At 40.3% G+C, this 22,932-nt stretch overlaps 1 protein-coding gene across 6 annotated transcripts in view; it reads right to left on the bottom strand.

The window, feature by feature from the left end:
• The window catches only part of SBF2 (SET binding factor 2), a 473,611-nt gene that overhangs the window by 236,975 nt on the left and 213,704 nt on the right, over positions 1 to 22,932 (bottom strand). For 5 of the 6 annotated variants that reach the window (XM_061610391.1, XM_061610392.1, XM_061610390.1 and 2 more), the window contains 3 exons: positions 11,891 to 12,004; positions 9,921 to 10,031; positions 6,968 to 7,073 (listed from right to left, as the gene is read on the bottom strand). In XM_061610391.1, coding sequence (XP_061466375.1) covers positions 6,968 to 7,073; positions 9,921 to 10,031; positions 11,891 to 12,004 — 331 coding nt within the window. Of the gene's footprint in view, positions 1 to 4,275; positions 4,348 to 6,967; positions 7,074 to 9,920; positions 10,032 to 11,890; positions 12,005 to 22,932 lie in introns of those variants that run through there. The other variant, XM_061610395.1, reaches the window with a different exon arrangement.

The raw sequence follows: 22,932 nt of genomic DNA on the forward strand, positions 1-22,932 counted from the left end.
CTGGGGAAGTAGAGATTTCAGATATTAACAGATGGAGCAGCTGTGCCATAGTGGTGTGTATAACTAGCCTTCTACTAAACTATTTTATATTTAGGATAAGGGCCTTAATTTAGAACAAAGAGGGAATGGGATAAAGAATGAAGTTCCACCATTCCATGGCAAGCCTTTCCAGCCTAATTTAACAATTCATCTGTCTGCACTAAAAAGCCTAGGGGGTGGGGAGAGAGATGATGCAGAAATTGTATAAAAGACTAGTTATTAATCCAGTGTTATTGTTATCAATTTCAAATAAGCAATCTTTGGTACGTTAACATCTGAATTGAATTAAATATAATGAGAGCTGAAAGCTTGTCTGAGTTTAAACAGATTATATTATAAAAAGCATGAAGGATATACTGAGTCTTAAACAAACAGAGATCGTATAATACTGCCCAAGACAAACAGCCCACATCTGACCAATCATATTTTACTAATTATAGCAATACATACACCATAATGTCTGAGAAAGATGAATTAACATTTTCCCAGAACTGGGGGCTCATAGAACACTCCCAAATAATTCACTTTTTTCAGTATTCTTTGACTATTTTTTATTTATTTATTTATTTATTATTTTATTTATATCCCACCCTCCCTCCCAGCAGGAGCCCACAGCGGCAAACAAAAGCACTAAAAACACTTTAAAACATCATAAAAACAAACCTTAAAATACATTAAAACAAAATAACTTTAAAACCATTTTTAAAAGCTTTAAAAACATCTTTAAAAAAGGGTTAAAACATATTGTTTTAAAAGGTTTTTAAAAAATATATTAAAAAGCAATTCCAACACAGACAAGGACTGGGATAGGTTTCAACTTAAAAGGCTTGTTGAAAGAGGAAAGTCTTCAAAAGGTGCCAAAAAGATAACAGAGATGGCGCCTGCCTAATATTTAAGAGGAGGGAATTCCAAAGGGTAGGTGCTGCCACACAAAAGGTCCATTTCCTATGTTGTGCAGAACGGACCTCCTGATAAGGTGGTATCTGCAGGAGGCCCTCACCTGCAGGGCGCAGTGATCGACTGGGTATATAAGGGATAAGACGGTCTTTCAGGTATCCTGGTCCCAAGCTGTGTAGGGCTTTGTACACCAAAACTGGAACCTTGAACTTGGCCTGGTAGCAAATGGCCAGCCAGACTACTTTTCACCTCGAAAGTACCTATGGAGGGCCAAACATATTCTGGAAAACGCTTAATAATTCTGTGCCTTTTCACAACTATTCACAGCCACTGTCCCTTCACCCCCCCCTTCATATCATTTTCCCTCTCTGTTACATGTTTATTTGAGTGAGTGATCCCAGAGAATCAGGATTAACACACTGGATATTTTGATGTCACAATGGCAACTGAACCACATTTAGAGCATGGGTAATACATTCATATCCCAGCCTTTTCTAACTTGGAGCCTTCTAGATGTTTTGGACTACAACTCCAGCATGCCTGACTACTGGCCATTCTGACTGGAGCTAATGGCCAAAACATCTCGAATGCACCAGAGTGATGAAAACAGTCCTATACTGATCTCATGGGTGATCCTAGTCAATCAGGGATCATTTTAATAATTGAACTCTTTTACAGCTCTTACAAAACCACTCACAAAAAGTGTGGAGATGGGGGCCACTCTGACACTCATGAAGATTTTCACAAATTCCCTTGTCTTATACATATACATTTCAGCTCAGCCCTATTTGTAATTGTATTATCTGTGTTGAATTGTTTGGTTCCAAGGGGAGGGGAAAACATAAATAAACATTATAATTAAAAATTCATATTTATGAAAGGTCAGATATGACAAACATTTCTGAAAATGTCTATCTGTAGGAATGTATAAGTATGTTTCATAGCTACTGTGGAAGAAGGGAAGGAGTCTGGAAAGCAACATTTTCTTAGAAAACACTGATCTTGTCATTTCCCATATTCACCTGTTCACAGCAATGAGGCTACTCAGAGTATATTGTCTACATCAGCCTTCTCAAACTTGGTGTCCTTCAGATATTTTAGACTATAACTCCCATAATCACTGACTACTGCCTACACGACCTAGTAAGAGTTGTAGTAAGATTTACATATGGAGGTCACCAGATTGGTGGAAGGCTGGTATACATGATGCCTCTTCACCCTTGTAGCCAGATAACTTGGCATAGCTTGATCATCAGTAATTCAGAGTGAAAATAAAGTTGGCAGAGGAAACAGAAGTGCACCTGATGGAAAACTGTAAGTGTACACACTAGCCACACTTTACCACCTTAGTCTACAACAGGGGCTCCCAAACTGTGGTTCGCAAACCATCAGCGATCTGCAAGCTTCATTCAGGTGGTCTGCTATGTGTCTGTAGATTTGTGGTTTTTAACTGTATTTTTATTGCTTTTTTATTTCTTATATTGTATTTTGCTGTATTACAATGTGAATTCTATGGAACATATCAGAAATAAAAAAGCAATAAAAGTGCAATTAAAAATCATACAGCATCTAATGCAGCACGTTACAATTGCTACAAAAGGCAGAAAAATCATTAAGTGGTCTGCCAACACCCTCAGCAATTTTCAAGTGGCCCGTGGGGGAAGAAAGTCGGGGAACAACTGCTCTTGAGGGTTGGGTCAAGTGTATAACCTGTTGTTTCACTTGGCTCATAACAAAAGCCAGGGATTCATTGCTGTATTATTTATCTTCCTGCACCAATATCTTAGAAAACTGTAAGTAAAACAAAATCCACCCAAATGTTGCTCCTCCTCAGTTGAAAGCCATGCATCTCAGGCTGAAGCAACACCAGCGCTCTGCTCTCCTATGCACACCCTGAGCCTCAAACCAGATCTCACCTTGGATTTGTGCTTGCGTCATAACAAGAGGACACAAATAATGAGCATCCACCTACAGCCATCTTTGTTTTCAGCAGGCAAGGCCCAGGTCCCTGAGCCCAAGCTCTCGCAGCCCCCCCGACATAAACCATCACCACCACCAGCAGCAGAAGCCCAGGGAGCAGCAGCTAAGCAATCCCAAGGACATGGAGAGGAAGACAACATTGAAACAGCAATAACAAACGCCTGTCGCCCTTCTGCCTCTCGGGAGCTGCCACCTCTGCTAACACCACCTCCTCTTTCTTCGCAGTGCCGATAATGATAATGTTATTTGTTATTTAATTTTATTTGTTATTATAATGTTATTTGTTATTTAATTTAATTTTTGTAAATTATATTGCTTTTATTGTATTTTTATTGTATTTTTATATTGTATTTTTATACCTATGTTTGTCTATTTTTTTGTAAGCTGCCTTTTGGCCAAAAGGCAGGGTACAAATAAAATTTAATCATCATCATCATCATCATCATCATAGGCATCTGCAAAGAGATCATCACTTCCAGATCTTTGCACATCTAGAATTCTTGCCTTTCAAAACTTAGTCCATGTCTGCTTGACAGAGATTTGGCCTAGATCTCCAGTTTATCCAAAGATATGTTAGGCTTTGTTGAGCTCCAGCTTATTACAATTTTCTACAACATTGAACATAGTTCTATCATACTTATAGGCAAACAAGGCATGTTTGTGGCTTGTTTTGTTATAATATTGATGATTTTGATGCCACTCGTTTGAATAAGCTCTTCAATCAGCTCTGTTATGTAATATTAACATTAGCATCTCCTCCTCCTCCTCTTTCCTCTCCAAGAGAGAGGACACGAAAGTAGTAAACCAGATCATGAAGCCTCTCTTGCCCTGGTCAACTGCTTTCAACACTGGTGGAAAGGAGCCCCTCTCATCTAAACAAGCAAAGGTAGATTCTTATCAATGCACTCCTTTAAATGTGTGAATGAAGCAGTAAAGAAACATGTATCTCAAGACTCCAAATACTAATGAGCAAGGCACTGCTTCATTCATAATATTAAGAACTACATTCCGTGGTCTTACATGTGTATATTTTCAAAAGGATTCTAAGCCAATTCAGCAATATGCCAAGTAGCTCTCCTAGCTTACTGAAGGTTCTCTGTAAACACTGCACTGCCTCTATCCTCCAGCTCCAAAATTGTATGAAACTTGTTGGGTGAGTCCCAGAAAAATGCCAGTGCTAGGAGGCAATAATTCATTTGTGTTCATCGACAATCACTGAGGATGAATTATGCAAAAGGGAGTCTAAGCCAAGAGTCTTTCCAACATTCCAGAGCATGGCTTTAGATAACAATACTTTACAATTTGCTTTGTCAGTATTGTGACCTGAGGGTAGCTAGTTTTCCAACTCCAACCACTTACATGAATTTTCTGTGGCTTTGGGTGTATTCATGCTGTCTGAGAAACTTGTTTCAAAATTTTCCAGTCTTTCATTCCCGCATAAGGTTTATTTTAACATTTGAAAGCAATCTGTAACAGAAGCAGAACCACGAGTCGGCTGTGATAGAGTACACTAAACATCTTTCCTAAATTTAGTTTCTGTTGCAAATGGTCTGCTTAAACTTAGTGTACACTAAAATTTATGTCCTCGCTGACCATGGAATACCTAATATGCTTGCTTTTAGCAACATCTTTGCCATCACAATGAAGGTTTCCAGTCTAGCGCATGGGTGAGATTTGGAGATATTCTCATCATATTCACTTTCTCAAATAATAATAATAAAAAGTTTGGTTGTCTCAGTATTCCTATGTAAGTGGCTCAAAAACTACAGTGAAACTATATAACAAGAACATAATTAGACAGAAATAAGTTAGTGGAAGTTTTAAACTTGTTACTCAGTACATTTTTGTAGAAGTGAACAAAACATTATGTATTTCCTACATCACTTTGGCTTTTCACCTTAGACTAAGGACATTAAGTATAGTTTTGTGCATGTTCTTTCCATCCCAAGGGCTTTTTAAAAATAGTATAAAGCTGGTGCTGATGGCTTCAGATCCATCAGTGGGCTAGTGAGAGTGGAACAGGGCATTTTAACTGCTTCTTTGCAAGCCATTTGTTTGTTCAAAATCATACTGCTTTTTCACCTCCTGGAGAAAAGATATGGAGAATTGTATTTTTTAACCCATGGGGAGAAGAACAGGAAGGAAGGGTGAGTAGACAAACAGCTGGAAATGCCAGAGTTCCACTCAGCCTTCCACAACTTACCCACAGCTGCTTTGCGCTATAAAAGAAAGCCTAATAAAAAAAACATATTATGGACCATGTTGTTCTGCCCCGACTCTAAGAACATGCATGACTGCTGAGATTTTTTTTCCCCCCTGTGAATGGCCATTCAACACAGCAGAAACCTCACAGCATCTATGTTATCCATTTGCTTTTCTATTAATTTACTGCATGGCAGACGGAGAAAACTGTGACATCAGCACAGGTAGCCATATACTGGGGGAGGGGCATGCAAGAATGTCCAAGATTCCATCCCTGGCATCTCTCGGTAAGGCTGGGAAAAGGCTCCTGTCTGAAACCCTGGAGAACCATTGCCAACTCAGTGTCAACGATATTGAGGTAAATAAAGCAGTGGTCTTGATATAAGGCAGATTCCTATGTAAACATTCACACACCCTTTATTACTGTTTTTGGATTTGTGCTGAAACATTAAACTGAGTACTAAGTACAGAAAGCTTTCAGGTGTACATGCCATTATTTTTCCAGCAAGAACTGGAGGTTGTTTTGGAGGGGTGGGGGTGAATCCCCTCTTTGCCTTGAAATCCACTGTAACAAATAGTTACCTACCTAATGCTATTAGTACTGTCACATGACTTTCTAATAAGATAGAAAAGAGAAATCTGCACTCATAGAGTGCTTCTTTCTTGGTGCTCTGTAGGCAACCCTACTTGGTCAAGTCACTCAAGCTGAATTTTTGTTGTCCAAAGTAACAAAGGAAAACTATAGGGTGAGCACATGTACCCTCCAAGTCCCATGTTCCTATGAATCGAAAGAGATAATTTTGGCATCTCTTAAGGAAATGCTATAACTGCACTTTACTCCAGAAGATGGGAGTACATGTTGGTAAGGGACTAAAGGCTTTGTGCACAGAGTATCACTGCACACTATATTTATTTATTTAATTAATTATTTAATTTATATACCGCCCTAAGCCCGAAGGCTCTCTGGGCGGTGTACAAAAAGATAAAAAACAAGCAATGTATAAATACAATAAATACAATAAATCAAGAAAACAAAACAAACAAACAATAAAAGAACCAAACAACATCCATTATTACTTTGTGTAAGGTGTCTGAACAGGCTGGGTAGGTAATCCAGAGCTTGCTGCTGGAGGAACTGTGCTTTGATTCAGAGGCGGAAGTTGCTCCGATGGAAGACTGTAAGCTTGAACATGACTCATCTGTGCATTTCCTGCTACCAAGTATGCATTGCTTTGAGGGTGCCCTGCATAAACCTATATGTGCCTCACGCAAGTACAAAAAATATCTAGCTTCATTGCTTGACAAGCTGCCATTGCAATTTTTCTCTTTGAAAGGTGTACTCCAAGAGGATTTGTTGTGTGTCCTTTCTCCAAAAACCAGGCTTTACTGATTTGCTTTCACTGAAAACTTTGCACATTGTGTGTATTTCACTCTCCCTATATGCTACTTTTCTTATTTGTCACTTTATTGCAATATCCTCACCATGACTAATTAATTTTTAAAAATACTTGGTTTAATTTCTCAGCTGCAAAGAGATATTTTGAACTTCAAATTATTTTAAAAAAGAAAAGCCAGGTTTGCAGAGCAAAGATATAAGCAGCTCAAGACAAAAAGAAAGATAGCAAAATAGGTTTCTGCTACTATTGTGGTATGACATGAACATGTCAATCAAGCAGTAAACGCACTGGATGCAGCAGCAAAAAACACAAGTTACATTCAGATCACCATTAGGACATACACAAAAAAGCAACACATTGTGTTTTGAACTGAAAACTAAGTTGCCACTGCACTTGAGCAGTCAGTTTAGAAACAATGACAAAATATTACAATAATCCAAAAACTGACATACCTAATTGTTGAAACAGAAGAGCCACACTAGTCCCTGTGACAGGAAGACTATCATGTAAAGGAGTTTGTAGCAGCTGCCTGTCTCCTGCTCCTAGGGAAAACAGCTTCTGTAGAAAAACATTGTAATACACTATTACTGCTTATGCAATATGAGGTGGACCGTTTTTAGGGAAGTACACAGAGATTCATGCCTACTAAAATAGGCTGCAGGAGAAGTTGACTGAGAAAAAACATTCAGCATGGTATTAAACAAAATCATCAGATGTATCGTAAGTCAAACTGTTACCTATGTATTTTAAATTGCATACTACTCACTGCCATACAAACTTGGGGTCCCCAAGTATGGCTGTCATGTTGATAGTGCCTCACATAGTCCCATAACCACACTGAGCCTCACATATTTTATTTATTTATTTATTGCACTTGTATACCGCCCCACAGCCGAAGCTCTCTGGGCGGTTTACAGCAATCAAAAACATTAAAACAAATATACAATTTAAAACACATATTTTAAAAACAATTTAAAACACATGCTAAAATGCCTGGGAGAAGAGGAAAGTCTTGACCTGCCACCAAAAAGATGACAGTGTTGGCGCCAGGCGCACCTCATCAAAAAGATCATTCCATAATTTGGGGGCCACCACTGAGAAGGCCCTCTCCCTTGTTGCCACCCTCCGAGCTTCCCTTGGAGTAGGCACCTGGAGGAGGGCCTTTGATCTTGAACGTAGTGTACGGGTGGGTTCGTATCGGGAGAGGCGTTCCATCAGGTATTCTGGTCCCAAGCCGTGTAAGGCTTTATAGGTCAAAACCAGCACCTTGAATTGAGCTTGGAAACATATAGGCAGTCAATGCAAACATAGTGCCATAACACTTGTCCCTCTCCTGGACACCTACTATTAACTGAGAGACCCATCTCTTGAGTACTCTGTCTATCATAGTGAACATTAAGGGAGTGGGGAAATTTCTCACTTCCCACTAGGTTTTGGAGAAACTCCACATCACGAACCTTTTACTGTGGCTTACCTTCCCCAAAGCTACACCCAGATGGACAAAAAAAAGTCCAATGGACTTTTGGGTGACTTAGCAGCTGCTGGGGGAGGGGTTGGTCAATATTAGGACCACAGAGCTCTTTCTTCCTGTGCCATAACCCCAATGAAAATCACTGTCACTGTTACTAATATCAGTTTCCCTCTTCTGAGGAAAAGAGCAGCTTCAAGAGGGATTTTTGTTGGTACTATGGAGAGAAGGGGTTAGTACACAGACATACCCATATGGCACAGTCCTGAATAGGGATTCCCAAGGCTGCTTAAAAAAAAAAGAAAAAAAGAAAAACAAGTCACATCCAATGCAATAATGCAAAGATGTGTTGTCTGTTTTGGCTGTGAGTGCAACTTCTAGTAATAAAAGTGGATTCAACTCCATAGATATGAAAGAAAAGGGAAAATGCCTGTCCATTCCAGTCAGAGAGTCCACAGAGCATGCAGAAGAAAGCAAACTAGAAGGCGTTTGAATAGTGGCACAGTTAAGTCAGCCTGTTTGGCAGTTGAATGGGGCACAACAGTAGAGCAAGTGAAGGCAAGAGTGACAGGGAAGTACACAGAGATTCATGGCTACTAAAATAGGCTGCAGGAGAAGTTGACTGAGAAAAAACATTCAGCATGGTATTAAACAAAATCATTCTACTTGCGGAACAACTTCTGCATGGGCAATGGAACTTTCCCTCCCTCTCCTCACCCCATACACCCCAACCCTCCGGAACCAATTGGGGGAAGGCATGGGGAGAAGGAGAAAACGTTTCATTGTGTGAGTGAAAGTCATGCAAGTGCAACTGGATACAACCCAGAAACTTGCCATAAAGAGGGTCAGACCTATTAGTCCATCTAGTCCAGTGAAATTAACTCACAGTGGCAGTAGTTCTTCCATCACCTGCTACCTGATCCTTTTTTAACTGAAAATGCCAAGACTGCACCTTCTGCATGCAAAGCATGTACTCCAGAGCAAGGGTGTGGAGCAGGGACTGAAGCATGAGTGTTAAGAGTAAGCACAGATATGGTATGATCGTTGATTAGCCAAGTACACACATTACATCAGCACCTATTTCAATAATTATATAAACTAATTTAACTTCAGACATGCACAAGCAGGAGTTTGGAATGAAGCTAAGTAGCTGGGAAATGGGAATAAGAAATTCTGGCATTCTTTCTAGGTAACACACTACTCATTCTTCAGTTCCGTCTGCTAACTCTGAGAATGACAAGGAAATTCCACTGGCTCCCCTGTAACACTTTCCCAACATTTCTGTGCTTCGGGTTGCTGTCAGCAGAGTATGCTGGCAACAGTAGGGAAACGGGAAGGGAAAATGGGTATTCACCATCACACCCTGCTTCTGAAATTTGTTTTAGCAACTGGATGGCCCTTATCAAGACAGAATGGCCAATACTTATATATGAATTCTGTGCAGATATTTTTCATCATAAGTGGTAAATTACCAATATGCAACAGAGCATGATTGTCTTAAAACTTCATTTCATCTTTATTATATTCCATAAAAATCTGCATTACCACAGAAGTCTATGTGGTAGGACCACTGAAGCCCTGAACTACATCAGAATTGATTCAATAAGTTTGAAGAAGAGAAGAGCTCCCCTATCAAATACCTAATGCAAACCAAGTAAAACAACATAAAGAAATATTTGTATGCACCAGTAATAAAGGCTGAACTCTGAGCAAAGTTTCTGAATTGATACTATGCTCTATAACAGGCAATTGCAATGACAAAATTAACCTTTTGACTTTTTGGTGAAATGGAATTCTTGCTCTCTTTAGAAGACAGGCCACTGGGACATACTCAACTGAACTATGATCCTCTATTAAATCAAAATATTTGAAGAATTTATTTTTTGCTTTCTTCATAAATCAAATTAGCTGAATAAATACCCTTTTTTCCTATTTACCTGTGACCCTCCAGCAGCAGGGACAAAGCATGAACAGAGATTTGCAATGATACTCTCCAACGGAACATTCAGGTTGTCCACGTACACAGTGTAGACCAAGCCAAGGCAAGCCTAAAACACAAAATAGAAACATATAAAATTGCAACATAAGGAAAAGACAATACTAATAATTACTGGAAAATATACTTTTGTAGTATAAGGATACAAACTAAGAACACTTTAACATGAAAAAGTTTGCTTAATGAAAATGCAACACTAAGATCTAAAGTTCCTTTGAGTGAAGGCTGTATAGCTTTATCATTATTATTTTTTATATTCATGTATTTATGCACATATATATACATTTTTAGGTGTATACATCCAGATAAACTAACCATACAGCAGACTATTCTATTTCAGTATTAATCATTAAAAATTAACCAGTCTTTTTATATTATTATTATTATTATTATTATTATTACATTTGTATACAGCTCCATAGCCGAAGCTCTCTGGGCGGTTTACTTTATTATTGAAAACATTTATATTCTGCCTTTCTATAGGAATACAAGATACCCAAGGAAATCAGAATTCCTGACGTGGTAATTCAGATTAAGGCTTGTCTTTCTATGGCAGATTGCCTGAAATATATGGTTTATGGCAAGGCTAGGGAACTTGTGGCTCTCGAGATGTTGCTGGACATCACTCCCATCTGGCCCAGTTGGTCAGGAATGATGGGTGTTGTACTCCAGCAACATCTAGAGGGCCATAGGTTCTCCACCCCTGGCTTATAATGGTATAAAAAGTAATTCAAACTGACAAGCAAAGCGCCTCACCCCTTTCAGGCTGCTATTTTGGCACCTGACAATTGGAATCCTAAGAAAATAAGTTAACTGTAATTGGGAACACAACTGGTGTGAGGCAAATCTTCCAACCCTCCAAACACCAGTGGCTGCAGTGTCTAAGGCACATCTCTTCTTTGCCACATTCTAGAGTCCATCTAAAGTCTAGATGGAAGTCTATTTCTTTTTTCCCACAATACAAAGGCAGGATATACATACTTTAAATAAAGTGATGGAGGAAGAACTAACCTTTGGGTGACACAAGAATAAGGAAGTAATTCTTTTTTTAAAAAAAGTTGTTGTTTGCATACCACATGTGTCAGAAATAAAAGTCGCTGACTGCAAGGCCAACTCCTGCAGAGGCATTCCAGAGGAAAGCCAAGGACTGAAGTTAAAGAGCTCTGTAATTGCTGTTGAGCTTGAGTTATCTAGGAGTTCAGTCTCAAAGTGACGTGAAAGTAATAGCATATTTTAAATAACCATAATTTTATTAGTTTTGTGCCAAACATTCAACCATTTCATTTTTAGAGCAAGGAGTCTGAGTGAGGCTGAAATATTTTCCCTAGCTGCTTCAGTGCCATTATTGCCCTATGTAAGTAAATCAAATGAATTACTTTGATCAAACTAATTGCTGTGAAGATTACATTTTTAATTCTATATTAGCAGACAGGAATTGACAGGGCTAGAACCAGTCTGTACTGCCCCCCATGGTGAATTGCCAGACTTGCAGCCTGGATCATCATCTGGATTGGAAGGCTATATTTGGGGGCTGGGACCTTGTCTTAACAAGAAGCTTTTCCTGGCTTTGATGAGTCCTTTGGCTCCGATTCCTAGCTTGGTCCCTTGGTTCTGACTCTCTGGTGCAACTCTGATAACTGCCTATGGCTCAGCCCTGACATTATGCTGAGATCATTAAATATTTGTTTGGTATCTCTGTGGTTTTGAATATGATGCCTCTGTAAGCATGCATTGCATTAACCTATAGGGAGAAGTGTTCATTTGCACAGGATGCAAGTTATTTCTCCTTGTGCTCACTAAATTCCCATAACAGCATAGGGATGTTTTAATTCAAGAATACTTGGCACTGTTACTTATTACATATCCAACAAATTAGTACATTGGCACATTATAACATGATAGATTCTTTACCCTGAAAATTTCTGGATAATCTAATCTGGATACCAATACCAGGCTTTTAGGAGCAAATACTTCTGCAGGCTGGATCAGACCACTTTCCTCTTCTCCTTCCATTTCTCTTGACCCCTTTGGAAACACACACACTTCAGTTAACAGATAGGAGGTCATCTTTATGAAGAAATAGTATTTAAAACCCCAAAATATGCTAGAATAATAAATAAAATACAGTTTTTATGAAAACATCAGTACTTTAAAAGCACTGCAATACAATTTGTACCTCACAGTTCACAAGATGGCTTATTCAGAGCTTGGAAAAGTTACTTTTTTGAACTACATCTCCCATCAGCCCCAGCCAGCACCATGCTGGCTGGGGCTGATGGGAGTTGTAGTTCAAAAAGGTAACTTTTCCAAGCTCTGGGCTTATTACAAGAGGCAGATAAAATAACCAAACTCAACTCTTGTATAAATGTAGTAGAAAAACTGGAGTGGATATTATTGCAATGCAAAAAAAATCATCATTGCTTCCTACAAGTTAGTCTAAGGTTCCTCTTTCAAGCTACCTCATCATATCCCGTTACTAGCAGTTTTTAATAAAAGTATGAACTGATGTAGCTCTATATCAGTTTATGCTGGGAGGAGCACCGGGATATAAATCTAATAATAAATAAATGTGTTCTTATGACATTTTTAATCCTTCCCACAAATTTCATCCTACATCATACCATATATATTCATACAATGGACACAGTGCCAAAGACAGTAGAGTATTACCGCTAGGGTTGACTGAGTATCTCCTTCACCCATCACTATCCAAATCAGCTATTGTTTCCTAGCCAGGATAACCGGGCAGGCCCCAATATGGCAGATATGTGATAAAAAGGTAGTACTTTGGAACATGAGACCTTAGTTCTGCTGACTCCTGCCAATAATTTCTAGCACTAATCTCTGCTATTATCATTCAAAATTATTATTTTTAGCAGCATGACAGCCACAAAATATGTTTTGGCTTGCACTGGAAATACCAGTTATAGCTGTTTGTAGCTTAGGAGAGCAACTTTTCCCAGGTGGAGAATTCAAACACACATCTAGTTTCTGATTGTAGCCAACCTATCATGAAAGGAAACTGGAATCTACCACCCAACTTAAAGGAGAAATTGAACTTTTATCTTCATCTTCATGCAGGTGGTCTAACTACCGGGCTATAGCATCAGCGTACCAGGGAGAGGGAAGTTTCTGCAATGCTCTGCCTGTGGCCTGGAGCTGTCCATAGACATTATGCTGAATAAGTATGTCACTGGCATACTGAATTGCTATTTCTATGATGTTTTCTTTGAACATTAATTGTTGTTGGGTTGCTGCTGAGACAGTAGCCTGTTTTAATTAAATTTTAGATGTTCAATTTAAGAGGACCTTCTTCAATTAATATAATTACAAATAGGATATTACGTATGAAAGTTTTACATTTGCAGACCCTGAACTGAAATGAACACAGGAGCCCCCCCCCCCCATCACAAAGAAATATAGATATATTTTGTTTTCAAACTCATGGGGATACTTGGCTCAGCAATACAACATGCGAGAAGGATCTTGGGATTGTTTCTGATCACAAGCTGAATGTGAACCAATACTGCAATGTGGCTGCAGAAAAGGCAAATGCTATTTCAGGCTGCATTAACAAAAATAAAGTTTCCAAATTGCATAAAGAACTAGTTCCCCTCTATTCAGCACTGGTTAGGCCTCATCTTGAGTACTTTGTTCAATTCTGGACCCCGCAATTTAAGAAGGATGCAGACAAACTGGAACAGGTTCAGAGGAGGGCAACAAAGATGATCAGGGCACTGGAAACAAAACCCTATGAGAAGAGACTGAAAAGAACTGGGCATGTTTAGCCTAGAGAAGAGAAGACTGAGGGGAGATATGGTGGCACTCTTCAAGTACATGAAAGGTTGTCACATAGAGGAGGGCCGGGATCTCTTCTCGATTGTCCCAGAGTGCAGGACACGGAATAATGGGCTCAAGTTGCAAGAAGCCAGATTTCGACTGGATATCAGGAAAAACTTCCTGTTAGAGCCATACGGCAATGGAATCGATTACCTAGAGAGGTAGTGGTCTCTCTGACACTGGAGGCATTCAAGAGGCAGCTGGACAGCCATCTGTCAGGAATGCTTTGATTTGGATTCCTGCATTGAGCAGGGGGTTGGACTTGATGGCCTTATAGGCCCCTACCAACTCTACTATTCTATGATTCTATAACGAGGTCATTTATCTCTTTGCAGAGATCACATGTGCTGTTTGTTGAGTTAACACCTTCACATCTAATTGCTGTGCATGTACAATGTGTAAATTTACTACATCTTAATGTATTAAGAAAATCTTATATGTTTATTGAAAGTATGTCTGCTCTTTATGTGTATCTGTGTACCTCATTACTAGCCTGCTAACATTGCTGTTTTGTTTCTAAATGGCATTTCCTGAATTCTGAACAGAACAAACCATTTACCAAGCAAAAAATCAGTTTGATTATTATATAGCTATGGTGCAAGATATCATTGTTAAACATATGGTATGGTAGATCGTTTTTAAAATTTAACTGGTTACATATTTTTGCATAAATGGACAAAACTGCAAGAACTAAGTACAGAAAGCTTAAAACTTTGTAGTACTCATTGGAAAAAATGCTAACATTTCCTAATTCCAATATTTCAATCTTGCCAACCCATGCAAAATTTCAGTCTTTGATACATGCAAATTCTTGGGGGTGGGGATGAAGTTTACACAGATTTCTTCCTTCACAAAGAATGCTAAGTTGTAGAGAAACAAATCACATGGATACCCTTCAAAATGCTATTACTCAGCACTTTGTGCAATCAATTACAAAAGCCCATATATGGTAATTAAAGCAAACATTGCACAAAGTTTATACTAGCTACAATTAAAACCAAAGAATGATGCATGTTCTTTCATTTCCAACATTCCTAACATTGTTAAACAAATTCACTAAGTGACACAAACTATAGACAATGTTCTGATTTCAGTTACTGTATACTTTCTTTCCTCTGCGAACTGATTTCTTCATATTTCTGATGTTATTTACAGCATCATGTAAGGAGGAGAAAATGACACTACATAATTTATACAATTATTGTTATCCACAAAGTTACAAAAAAGTGCAACTCAGAAAGAAAATACTCCTTAAGCGCTCTGAAAAAATCCAAGACCTTCCATTCACAATTAGTGACTTTTAATAACACATTCTCACTAAATCAGAAGGACCTGGTTCACATGCCACATTTAATCATAATTTAAAACAAAGTATGACAATGTATTTCTGCATGCTATTTAAAAGTTTCTGTGGCGCTCCTGCCCCATTCCTCCTGCTGTGTGTACAAAGGAAGAGTGATTTGTTACACTGTGTGAACCCAGGTTCATAGTTCTTCTCCAAACAAACCACAAGAGGTAACCAAGGTTTGTTCTTGGCTTACTGGCTCATGGATTGTTTGGACAGAAAGAAACCACAAACTAAGCTTCAGACAACACAAGCAGGCTCGTTTTGTCTGCAGCACAGCAATAACAGGAGTGGGGGAGGAAGAGAGAGAGAACTTTTCTGCTGAGTGCATTGGCACACTGTGGGTTCACAATAAACCATTGTTTAATGTGACACACAAACTGGGCCAAGCTATGTTCTCTTTTTATGACATGTTTTTTAAAAACCAAACCTTTGGGAAATTATTTTTTAAAGCGTTAACTAGAGAATTTTTGTTTCTTTAGAACCTGCCAATATTAAAGAAAGGGGGGCTGGAAGGAAGGGTGTTGATTCACCAAAGGATGACAGACACATTTTATTTTAGTATGAGATCTGGAAACTGATTTTGGAATTCCTATGCATTCTAGGTGAACATTACTATTAATTATGAGTAAAATATAGATTCTTGCCTTTAACAACCCCCAGCCAGTATGGCAAACCTGCTGCTAGGGAATTCTGTTACCTCTGTTTTAAATTACAAATTTGTTAGTGCTTACTGATGTCTATGTCCCCCATTACTGAACACATAACTATGGCAACTCCTTCCATTTCCTTAAATATTCTACAGAACTGGATGTTCTGGGGGGGGTGGAGATTACTTGAAATATTGTAGCTATAGTGGGGAGAACCACTATGGAACCTCAAAACAATTAATTTTGATTCCAGGTTTTGCAGATAAAAAGAAAAAAATGTTTTTCTGCATCTGGAAAAAGACCACCTATTTCAATCCTCCTTCATGTGATGATAATTTCACACAGGGCTGGCTCCAGAGGGCTGCCAGATCAGACCCTGGCCAGGGGGACCTGAAAGGTCCCTCCTTAGGGTGGATGGGTGGGTAGTGCTCCCTTCTGTGATGTGTGGCAGCATCAGCTCCTGACCCTGCCGTGGTTCACGAGAGGGAGCTCCCAGGCATCCCCCTACTGCTGCGCAGTCTCACAATGTCCACCTGCATGCCCCAACTACCTCTCCCTTGACATAAATGTTGGTTGCGTTGTGGGCACAAGCCGGCCATCAACCAAGATGGTGGCTGATGCCCCTGATGCCATCTTGGTTGATTGCAAGGATGAGCACACAGCATGCATGCGTGGCATCAACCAAGATGGTGATGGAGGCATCAGCCCTTAGGAAAGCCTAGGCCGCCATCTTGGTTGATGGCAGGCATGCACGCAGTGTGGACAGCATTCACCAAAGGAAAGGTAGGTAGGTGGGGTGTGCATGTGTGCGTGCGAGTGCCAGGGCCCAGGGCAGGCTGGTCCCCAAGAGCCCTGGCATGCCTGGCACAGGCCCTGATTCCACATAACATACTTTTCACTGGTTTAGGCTGTGCGTGTGACCAAGTTGATTCTGCTGAAGTTCTCCATTAGCTTCAAATCACCCACCAGTTCCACAAACATTTTAGAACTCCAAGATTGGGTGTGTGTGTGTGTTATTTTTCAGAAGGTTCCATCTTTAAAAGATTACTATAGACAGCCACCCACTATGAACATAGTAGATGCATGAAGTCAATTAATTTCCAGCATCCGCGTACATGGCAGAAGAGTTTTGCCACACCTCAGTCAGAATGGGAGAGAAGCAGTAGCCTGGTAGATTCTTGTTTCTTACCATGTGAGTGGATGGATGCTCCAGATGACAGACTTCCCACATCTTTGCAAGTCATCTACAGGAAAGTAATTCGGTAAGCTCAAGGGCTCCTGTTGCCACTGTGAGTTTTTGTCAGAGTACTGTAATTAAAAGAAAGTCTCTAGGGAAGTTCTAGATAAGCTGAAACAGTGAGCTTCAATTGGAGACTAAAAGTAGATTACCCTAGTTCTAAACCCTCTGTCTGCAGCTGTTGCTTAGTTAACTGACAGCATAACAACACTGATAATGTGGCAATCTAGAATTGTCTTACATCCTCAGTGGTCAAGATTTTTGTCCAGGACTCTTGGATGGGTGGAGGAACTAAGCATCCAGTTGCTCTACTTCATATTTTCTTCACAGCAGCACCATAAGCTGAAACCCTGTCTGCATAGACAATATTGAGCTGCATAAACCCATGGCAGCTTCCTTATGTTCCATAAGCACAACTGCCATATTTATTGATTTCCCCTTTCTTGCCTCAGGCAGCAGCACCAACCAGACATATCTATAATCACTCACACCTAACTTATGTTTACATTGATGAAGACATCCTCTTCTCTGGTCTTGCAAACAGCACAGCCTTTCCTATTCCACTTTCCCAGAGGGGGGGGAAAGACAGTTCAATTAGACAAACTGAGAAGGAAGGCCACACTGGAACTATAAATGCTAACTATGTCTGTGTTAGTAGTGTGCTCTATTTTTTTCACAGCAAACTACCCTGGTTGGGATAACCCTGGTGAAGCAGAGACAACTAACCTTCTCTCCACCCAAGCAGCATATTTTCCAACTTACAGTCTTGCTTTAGTCTTGCAAGACTTGGAACTTGCAACACTTGGAACTGTTGTCATGCTGTCCTAACTGGTGTTGTAATCAGCAACCCTGAATTCTTGTAAATGTCCATAGAACTTAGCAGGCACTGTCCCAGTTTGCACACAATGCTAAGCCAAACCATAGCTTGGCACAATCAAGTGGGATCCTGCATCAAAGACTGCAGTTGCTGAGCTCCTCCCCTGCCTGCTGCTGCTGCCACAAAACTCAGACTAAACCATGGTTTGGCTCAGTGCTGCATCTAAACCTGGGCTTGTTGTTTGATTTCCCCAAATAAACCACAAGGGGTAAACCAACAACATGGGGTAAGACAAAACATGGGTCTGGGTTCAGACATAACACCAACCCTGTAGCCAGCCTTCCTTGTTAAGTGGGGCAGGGAATTTGGGGAAAAGGTGCATAGCACCAACCAATCTCCCCTTCATTGATGGAGAGGATGTGGGGGCCAGGCCACGGGAAGGGAAAGGCGGTGATTTCCCCCTTACTCCTCCTCCATGCAAAGAGGGTATTACCTTACATTATAGGCTATGTAAAGGTCAGGTTAAAAGAAAATTTAATATCAATACTAGGAATTAGATGACTGGCATATTTTTTGTTTCATAAGAAAAAAATTAACTTATAGATGCAGTGAACAATGGAATACCAAAATATGTTAACTCCTTCTTGAGGGTCTTCACCTTCTAGTCTTGTTCCTGACCTTTAGCTTTTCCTCCTTGTTGGACAATCAAGAGAAAACCTTTAAACTGGTTTCCTATATAAAGGACTAACTGACTAGAAAGTAATTATGGAAAGCAATTGGAATTTTTTTTACTAGTTGCTGGGTTGATTTTTCTCCTCAGAAACCCTGAAAAGGTCTCATGCTGAGCTGCACACATTGGAAAAATGAAATCATGCCTGAGTTACAACCTAGGTAGCCAGCCAGCTAACTATAGTGTACACAGCAGTTTTTCTATTCCTCTAGGGCTGTTTTCACCCTTTGCCATCAAGTACTCAAGAAGAAAAAATGGCCACTATGATTGTGAGTAACCCATGTAGACCCATGTAGGGTAACTTAGGTAGATACTTTTTCAGATCACCCATTAGCAATAAACACCCAGTCCTGCTCTATTCATCATAATAAATGCAGAATAACCAAACTCTTACTTCTTACTGCAGGCAAACAGACATATTTCTTTATTTCTGTTTTGGTAGGAAACACAACTGAAACTCAAAAGCAGAGCAAAGAAAATTCCAATGGGTGAACTCTAGTCTGTAACACAACGTTCTATTATTTAAGTTTTCAAGGGTCATATTACTACACAGGCTTTTTTTTTACCCAGGATCACTTAAGTAATTGTAAGTTATAGGATGACTGTGAACATGAAAAATATACCCTAAGTCAGGGAACGTCTTGGGTGAACAAACTTTTGGGGGCTCTTCCAAATGAGTTTTTGTCCTGCACTTGCCCTGCCTTATTCATTGAATTTTTTAGAGGATCCTATTCTTAAATTGCTCTTGTTCTTAAAATAAGATGTCATTCTTTACAGGAGGCTGTCATCTGTCAAATTAAAAAGACAATTTCAAAAAAAATTGGGGGGCACAGCTCGGGTTGTGCACTCAGGGCTGCACAACATTAAACCAAGCAATAGTTTAGCCCCAGGTAGGACAGAAGCAGCAGAAGAATCAGAGGAGGACTGCAGTGGGAATAATCTTTGCTCCAGAAACTCACACATTAGCTTAGTTTTACATGAGAACAAGGTCAATTCAAACATTGTGTCAAAGGATGAGTTTGCACTAACCATAGTTTTGAACCCAAACCATGGTTTGAGCTTCACAATACACAACAGGAAACCATGTTTTAGAACTACTAGTTTGTTTTCTGTCCCGTTCACTCTCAGACCACTTCAATGCCTGTAATTTCACTATGATCTAAATTTAAAAGTGGATAAATTAAGATTTCCTGGTTCTGTAAATTCATGTTTCTCAGTTTTGAAAGACATGTGTAGCTACCTTAACTCTCACAAAATGGAGGCTTTTTAAAGTTTTAATAGCTCAAAGGTAATTTGGAACCAATCATGTTTCACTTCATTTTATGTACAAAAAATGATAATCTTATCTTTGCATTAATATACTGTCTAATATTGGTGAACAGGGGGGAAAGCTGATGCCACCTACTGGACTACTGAAGATCAATTCATATTGTCATAAGAATATCATTTTAAGTAGGTGAGAGACTTCTGTTTTGCCAAGATGAGTACTACTTCTCAATCAAATAATCCAGATTAATGCCTCTGTGTGGTTCTTCTCAGATAAAAACTTGTGAAAAACCAAAATCTTTACAAGACTCACTCTGCTGTATTCTTGTTCATCCATTTCTTTTAGGCTCACCTCAATATTTATTGATACATTTTTCTACCCATAAGAGATTATGAAATTTAAGTGCAAGAAATGTAGTCTAAACAGCAATCTCTAACTTTAATTTTTGAAATGTTAGATGATCCAACAGGCTTCATTCCTGCACAACTAAGACAATATAATTGTATGTTTATACCAGGCACATGAAAAGAGACTAATATAGATTACAAACTGGTTCTTATTTTAAAGCCCTAAACAGCTTGGTGCCAGACTTGTGGAATGATATCCATTGAAGACCTTTTTTGCGAAAACACTAAACAGTTTTAAACGTCAAGTTAAAAACCTGGCTTTTAACAAGACCTTTGGCGTGAATTAAGTGATGCTTACTTACATTTTTCTCCTGTATTTGTGCTAGAGAATGAGTTTTCTTTGTGATTTTCTGTTGCAATATTTTTCATGGCTTTCATCCAGAGCTCCCATAAACAGAGCTCCGCTCATGGGAAACTCCCACTCCAGAAAGTGGGGGTGGGGGTGTATGGAGAGAGAGAGAGAGAGAGAGAGAGAATTTTTGCCGATTCCTCCTTCCCCTTGCAGTCCCCCATGCATCCTGAAAATCTGCTCAGGAGGGTTGGAGGATCCTCTAGTGCAGCATGGAAGGTGGCAAAGGAAAGGGGAAAATAAGCAAAAAATCTCCTCCCCCTACTTTCTCCAGTGGAAACTTCTGCTGGATTGAAGTCCCTTTTGTAAAGAATGTAAAAACCACCATGCTAGATCAGGTCTACAGCCCATCTAGGCCAGCATTGTGTTCTCACAGTGGCCAACCAGATGTCTATGGGAAAGTCCTCAGGACATGAGCACAACTATGCTCTTCCCATCTGTAATTCCCAGCAACTGATATTCACTGGCATATTACTTCCAACAGTGGATTTAAAACATAGCCTCATCATTCATGAATCTGTGTAATCCTTTTTAAAGCCACCCAAGTTGGTGACCATCACTATAACCTATGGGAGTGAATTCTGTAGTTTAACTGTGCACTGTGTGAAGAAGTTTTTTCTTTTGTTTCTCTTGAATCTTCCAACATTTGTCTTCATTGGATGTCACCAATTTCTAGTATTATTGTCCTGCCCGAACTTGAAGAACATAGATTCACACACAGCTGTGTTTTTTTTTCTTTTATTGAAGTAAGAGAAAGTTTCAATTCAGTGCGCTTCGTGAATCTATCTACGGCTTATGCAGAACTCAGCATCTCACTACGTCTAACTAGGTACAACTTCACTGCACTAAGACATTGACTCAGCAACTACTCCCTCCCCCCTCACTCAGCTTAAGTAAGGCTGGGCAGGCACCCTACTTGCGTGTGCTGTCACTGTTGGGAGCATGCACACAGGCGAAGACTGTGGGTGACGCGGGCGCAGAGAGAGGGGAAGCATCAGGCTGGGAAACAACCAGCTGGTCAGGTTGACTCTCCACAGGGGTATCCGGAGCTACTAGGGTTGAGCTGTCAAAGTCCAGACCTGGAGTGCCTTCTGAGTCAAACTCTCCACTTGGCCCCTCACTGGCTCTGCCATCCTAGTCTTTCTCCTCCTCCACTTCATTCTCGTTGGTCCATCCCCCTCCAGGAGGGCTCACAACATCACCCCCCCTCCATGGCAATCCTCCCCCACCCAGTAGACTCGGGTTTGCTAAGGTATCCTTCATGGAACTCTCTCACCAACTCTGGAGCATGGATGTCTGACGCCTCCTCCTAGGATCTATCCTCCAGCCCCAAACCCCTCCAGTGGATCAAATACTGCAACTTTTCTGGGCACCAACGGGAGTTGAGGATTTGCTCGATCTCATATTCCTCTTGCTCGTTGACGATTACTGGCGGTGGTGGGGCGGGCACCCGGTAGGGATCCAGTGGCTCCTCCAGAGTTAACAACAAACAGTGGAACACCGGGTGAAGCTTCATGGAGGCAGGCAAGCATAGACGGAACACTAATGGGTTGATCTGTGCCTCTACTTCGAAGGGCCCCACCCTCCTAGCCTCTAGTTTGTGGCAGGGCACATTCGTTGGCAAATAACACGTAGATAGCCATACTCTATCTCCCATGTGTACCTCTGGGGTGGGTTGGCAGTGCTGGTCGGCGACTCACTTGTAGGCAGCCTTAGTCCTTGCCAGTTGCTCTTGTTAACAGTTGATGCATCACCTGCAACTCTCTTGGCTTCTGCTGGGAAGAAGGGCAGGTTATAAATCAAATAATAAATAAACTCTTGCACAAACTCTGCCACCACAGGAACTGCCAGAGTGGAGTTAGGAGTGGAGAAAGTGCGAGGATGGTAGAAAAATTGGCGAAGAAAGGAGTCTGCTGGGTAGAGGCATGCACAGAATTATTGTAGGCAAACTCTGCCAGGAGTAATGACACCCAATTACCCTGCTGATAATTGACATAACAGCAGAGATACTGCTTCAGTGTGGCATTCACTTTCTCTGCCCATCTGTCTGGGGTGGTGTGACAAAAACAGTCGTAGTTCAATCTGTAGCACTGTAACAGGGCACGCCAGAACTAGGCAGTGAACCGGTGGCCCTGATCCGAGACCAGGCTGGTTGGGAGCCTGTGCACCCAGAAAATGTGTTGAATAACCAACTGCACAGTCTCTCAGGCAGTCAATATGCTGGCACATGGAATGAAATGGAGCATATTGCTGAAGGCGTCCACGACCACCAGAATGGTAGTTTTTCCCTGGGAGGCAGGTAGGTCCGTGA

The sequence above is a fragment of the Rhineura floridana genome, chromosome 2, assembly GCF_030035675.1.
Source record: "Rhineura floridana isolate rRhiFlo1 chromosome 2, rRhiFlo1.hap2, whole genome shotgun sequence".
In the NCBI taxonomy this organism is placed as follows: domain Eukaryota; kingdom Metazoa; phylum Chordata; class Lepidosauria; order Squamata; family Rhineuridae; genus Rhineura; species Rhineura floridana.